Below are 6000 nucleotides of genomic sequence, written 5' to 3'. Positions count from 1 at the left end.
ATAGCCATCTTTACTTCTTCTTTTGAGAACTCTGTTCAGCTCCTTAGCCCAGCTTCTTGTGTTGATTCTCAGTTTTTTTAATTCGTTATATATTCTGGATATTAAACCTCTGTCGGATGTGTTGCTGGTAAAGATTTTGTCCCATTCTGTGGGTTTTCTGATCGCTTCCCTGGTTGCCACCTTTTATATACAAAAGCTTTTTAGTTTAATGTGGTCCCATTTGTTAATTCTTGCACTTGTTTCCTGAGCAATTGATGTCCGGTTTAGAAAATCCTTTCCTACACCTCTATCTTGTAGATTTTCCCAACGTTTTCTTCTAATAATTTCAGAGTTTCAGGCTTCACATTGAGGTCTTTGATCCATTTAGGATTGAATTTTGTGCAGGGTGAAAGATAGGGGTTTAGTTTTCTTGGCCCCTTTGTCAAATATCAGGTGGCTGAAATTGCATTTACTCATATTGGGTCTTCAATTTTGTTCCATTGATCTATGGGTCTATTTTTGTGCCAGTACCATGTTGTTTTTATGACTATAGCTCTGTAATACAGCTTAAAATTTGGTATAGTAATCCCCCCAGCATTGCTCTTAGTGCTCTTAGTGCTGAGGTCTTTTGTGCTTCCATATGACTCTTAGGATGGTTTTTTCCAATTCTGTGAAAAATGTCTTGGGGACTTGTGATTGGCATTGCATTGACTCTATAAATGACTTTCGGTAGGATGGTCATTTTCACAATATTAATTCTTCCAATCCATGAGCATGGGAGGTCCTTCCATCTTCTGATGTCTTCCTCAGTGTCTTTCTTTAAAGATTTAAAGTTTTGATTATAAAGCTGTTTAATGTCTTAGGTCAGGTTTATTCCAAGATTTTTTTTTTTTTTTTTTTGCACCTATTGTGAAACGGAGGATTTCCATGTGTTTTTTCTCTGTTTGCTTTTTTTTGGTATATAGAAAGGCTACAGACTTTTGTAGGTTAATCTTGTAACCTGCCACTTTACTGAACTTGTTAATAATTTCTAGGAGTTTTCTGGTGGAATTTTTGGCATCTCTTAGATATATCATCTGCAAAAAGGGAGAATTTCATTTCTTCTTTTCCAATTATTACTCCTTTAATTTCCTCCTCTTGTCTTATTGCTCTTGCAAGAGTTTCAAGCACTATGTTAAAGAGAAGTGGAGATAGTGGTCAGCCTTGACTGCTTCCTGATTTCAATGGGAATGGCTGTGGTTTGTTATATATGGCTTTAATTATGTAGAGGTATGTTCCCTCCCGTCCAATTCTCTCTAGGACTTTGAACATAAATGCATGTTGAATTTTGTCAAAGGCCTTCTCTGCATCTATTGAGATGACCATGTGGTTCTTATCTTTGAGCTCATTTATATGATTTATGATGTTTATTGACTTAGATATATTGAACCATCCCTGCATCTCTGGGATAAAGCAGACTTGATCATGGTGGATGATCTTTTTGATGTGTGTCAGGTAATGTTCATTCTGGGGTGTGGAGACAGTTAGCTCTGCCTAGGTATTTTTGAGTGGCCTTCTAAAGAAAATGAAGTCCGAGAAGTCTAGACCCTGAGAATGCTCTTTTGGGACAGAGGCGCAATTAGATCTTATGTAGTAGCAGTGACCCTTGGAAGCTGCTATAATCAGAGACACTGAAAATATGTCCCTAATGAATAAGTTTCAGAAGAATAGCAACTATCTGGGTGTGTGTGTGTGCGTGCGTGCGTGTGTGTGTGTGTGTGTGTGTGTGTGTGTGTGTGGTGTACTCATGTGCACATGCATGTGTGTGTGTGTGTGTGTGTGTGTGTGTGTGTGGTGTACTCATGTGCACATGCATATATGTGGGTGCTCACACCTGTGCACATGCACAGAGGCCAGAAGTTGCATTGGGTGTTTTCCTCTATTGTGCTCTGCCTTTTCCTTCTGAAAGGCATCTCCCTGAACTTGGAGCTTACTCTGAGCTAGATTGGAAGCCAGCAAGCCCCAGTGATCCTCTTGTCTCTGTCGTCTTTAGGACAGGCATTTGTGGGGATGCCAAGCTATGTGTGATGGGATCAGAATGCTAGTCCTCATGATTGCAAACCAAGCACTCTTGATTGCAACCCTCAAGCCCCTTGTTTGTTTTTGTCGTTGTTATTTTTTTTTATTTTGTGTTTTTGAGACAGAGTCTCCCTGTAGCCCCAGCTGGCCTGGAATTCACTATATAGAGAGACCAAAGGTGTGCGCCATCACACTGGCTCTTTTTTTTTTTTTTTTTTAAGTGTGTAGCCACACTGACCTAGAAAACTCTGTATTTGCCCAGAGTGAACTGGAACTCAGAATCTTCCCTCTGCCTCCTGACTGCTAGGAGTATAACCCAACAACAGTCCTTATTTTATGTCTTCTTTTTTTAAAAGATATATGCATATGCTGGAAGAATTGTCCCCCCCCCCCTTTGTTCTTGGAAGGACACTCACTGGTGTTAGAGATACTTTATAAATTCGAGAACTTGATTTTCCTACTTACCTTTTGTTCTTCTAAAGCACATGTGAAAAGAAAAATGTTCTTTTAAAAAACCTAGCCAGTTCTCATGGCTGGATTACTAAAAGTGTGTCGCGGTTTCGGACAAATTGTGGGAAAGATGAAAAGTGCACAAGTGTGGCGGATGGGGTCTTTTATGCCCTTGAGGAGCCTAGAGGTTCTGTGGAGGGTCAGTAGGTCACCTGAGAAATGTGTGGGGCCCTTCAGAGCTTACTTGTGACTTGCTGCAGGAACTACTGAAGCAGGTATGTGCAGATGTGCTCTCTACCTGCGAGCACCGCCTCTCTGACATCGTCCTGAAGGAAGATGGGGCAGGAAATATGGATGAAGAGCTGGTGGTAAGCTGTTGCTTTTGCTTTATCTCCTTTTCATAACAGGGCTATGAAGACTCATCCTTTTAAGGATGAGTTTATAATGTATACTTTAACAGCTGTTAACAGGAAAGGGGCTCTTACAGCTTACTTTAAATTATTATTAATAAGCCTTCCATTTTTATTTATGTACATAATCGAGCACTAGCCAATTTGATCTTACAGGCAGGCCTTGTTACAACAGGGCGAACACAGTGTTTTAACAGCTTGATAGAGTCAAGCTTAGAAATAATAAACTAAGATGATAAGAGTATAGTCTTTGGGCTTTTGATTTGACCTTTTTTTTTTTGGTCTTTTTGAGACAGGGTCTCCCTGTAGCGGGGCTGGCCTGGAACTCACTATGTAGACCAGGCTGTCCTTGAATTCACAGATACTTGCCTTCCTCTGCCTCCCGAGTCCTGGGATTAAAGGCATGCACTAGCACCATCAGCCTTGATTTGACTTTTAAAATAATTATAACATATGCTGGAGAGATGGCTCATGGCTCAGCAGTTAATAACACTGTTCTTGTAGAAGACCTGGATTCGAATCCCAGCACCCACATGGTAGCTAACAACTATCTGTAACTCCAATTCCAGGGGATCCAGCAGCCTCTTCTTTCCTCTGTGGGCATTGCACGACACGGGTGCATTTACATGCAGGAAATACATGCATACGTATAAAATAAAATTGTAACATGTCTTCTGTGTTGTTTAAATGTTGGACCATACTACTAGGGATAGAGCTAACCTGTTGTGTGAAATAAAAGAGATTTGAATATCCAGAGCCCTCTGACAGAACTGGGTTGTAGGTGATGCTCAATGGCAGTGTGAAAGACCCGTGTGAGCCAGGACACATGAGGCCTTGGGCTGTTAACCAGGCAGATCAGTAATTCTTCTGATTCTAGCATCTGACACTAATAAAGGACATAATGAAGACCATGATATTTTTAATGCTCTTTAGTATTTATGAAGTAGAATGCCATTAAAAACATAAAAAACATTTTTCTCATCTGTTTAGATTATTGGAACAACTTTTCTGTGTTCAGTTCCTACTCAGCTAACTCAGCCCTTGCAGTTATAGTTGATTTTAGACCAGGGTTAGATTATAATATAAGGCCACTGTGCCTGCAGCACTGTCTGCACACATTCAGTGATTAAACAGGATCACTGCAGAAATCTGGATGCTCTACAGCACAGACTTGGCAGAGTTTTAGAGTTTTTAACACCAAGAAAAATGCTTGTTATGGTCAGTTCCCCCTGCCCAAATATTCTGTTGTTATTGTTCATCTATTAAATATGTCACCCAAATCTAGTCTTTAGACAAATGATAATGGAGTTTTCCCCTACATATATTGTTTAATTTATACTTCTCTAAGTAGGGTTTAAATATTTTTTAATCCATTATGAGATAACCTTATATTCAAGATTTTTAAAACCCAAATACATTTGCTATTAAATTTTTTATCGTAGAGTAAGGTTCTGTTTCATCTATTTGAGGCAGGATATTACTCTGCTGCTCAGGTTAGTCTAAACGCCTGGGCTCAAGTTAACTCCCATATCTCCCCCCTACTCCTAGTAGCTAAGATTGCAGACATGCATATACAGTTGACCTAGCTCTAAAATAAGCTTTCACTTGACATTTTATTTTTAATTATACTCATCCATCTTTGTGATAAAGAAAAAGGAACAGTATTATTTATCAAGCGGCGTGCCATTAAAAACATGTAAGTGGTGGAAGCAGGTCTTTGTGTGCTCTAAGTAGGATTCTGAATAGTAACCAACCTGGAAGACAGTTCAGAGATTGTGTTAAATGAGTTTACATGCTTTTTTATTTTTTAAGTTTAAAGTGCTGGGGATCAAACCCAGGGCCTGGAGCATGCTAAGCAAGTGATTTCTTCCACTGAGCAAGATTCCCAGCCCCTTACATGGTCTTTCAGTCTGGATTTCACTGCTAAGAAAATCAAACAGTATCCAAGATTACAGAAGTATTCACCAGAGCTGGTATAAAGTTAGAAATAAAGTATATAGTTACTAACTGTGAAATAGTCAACAAAATCATGATGAAATTCATAGATTTACATATATCTTTATATACAGTCACTAAATTTATTTGTTGTGTATTGACATGAAGAGGTAACACCTACTGTCACAGCATGGTTAGTAATTGAATCCTCAGTGATTCACAGAAGTGTCGGGACTTGGGTAATAAAAATACATGAATATCTTGATTTGGAATGAATATTACTAAGTAGCAGCTGAGTTTTTATAATATTTATGAATTTTTCTGAAAAAGTAGTGAAGTTTTTGTAATCTGTGAGACAAGAAAATTCTCTTGACATGCTGTTACACAACCTACAGATAATTTCCCTTTTGCTTTATTTTTACTACAAAACAATTCTCTTTGCAGGTGAAATACATTTTTACCATAGGCGATATAGCCCAGCTATGCCCAACCATAGTAGAGAAGCGAGTCTTCCTTCTAATCCAGTCCATTCTGGCTTCCTCTGCTGATATGGATCTCTGTAAGGCCCTTGAAGTCATACCCTACACCATGGTGTCTTAAGGCTCAGTTAATTGCTGAGGTGCTGCCAATAAACCCTTTTGTCTTCCCTGTAGTATCATCACCTCAAGGACCAACTGATGTCCCAGCCAATCAGCTGCCCTCCCAGGTCAGAGGCTCTGCCATGCCTTCTGTAATTAGAGCACATGCCATCATCACCTTAGGTAAGGGTACCATATGGGGAAATGTGGGTTGTATAGTTTGTTTCTGTGTAGCTTAATCACAATAATGTGCTTTGTGCTGTTGAGGCTATACTTAGTCTAGCTTTTGTGAAACACATATATATGATTTTATGTGTATGAATGTTTTATGTATATGCATGCATGTAAGTGTACAACTTGCATGTAATGCCTGCCAAAGCTAGAAGAGGTGTCCAGTCCGACGGAACTGGAGTTGCAGACGGTTGTTAGCCACCATATGAGTGCTGGGAACAACACAGATCCTTCGCAAAAGTAGCAGTGCTCATAACCACTGTGCCACCTCTCCAACCCCAGCTTTTGTGATTTTGATATGAAGGCCCAGCTCTGTAGATGTAACAGTGTGCTGACCATGAGAGTCCTTGGAACTGTAA

The 6000-nt window shown here is 39.5% G+C and overlaps 1 protein-coding gene across 4 annotated transcripts in view; it reads left to right on the top strand.

Annotated features, from left to right (window-relative positions):
* The window catches only part of Ncapd3 (non-SMC condensin II complex subunit D3), a 111170-nt gene that overhangs the window by 78800 nt on the left and 26370 nt on the right, over nt 1–6000 (top strand). For all 4 annotated transcript variants that reach the window (XM_017803488.2, XM_029556691.1, XM_008854180.3 and 1 more), the window contains 3 exons: nt 2748–2855; nt 5277–5391; nt 5486–5593. In XM_017803488.2, coding sequence (XP_017658977.2) covers nt 2748–2855; nt 5277–5391; nt 5486–5593 — 331 coding nt within the window. The remainder of the gene's footprint in view (nt 1–2747; nt 2856–5276; nt 5392–5485; nt 5594–6000) is intronic.

Source organism: Nannospalax galili, unplaced genomic scaffold, assembly GCF_000622305.1.
Source record: "Nannospalax galili isolate Female #2095 unplaced genomic scaffold, S.galili_v1.0 scaffold66, whole genome shotgun sequence".
Lineage (NCBI taxonomy): Eukaryota > Metazoa > Chordata > Mammalia > Rodentia > Spalacidae > Nannospalax > Nannospalax galili.
This window is presented reverse-complemented; position numbering and strand designations above follow the sequence as displayed.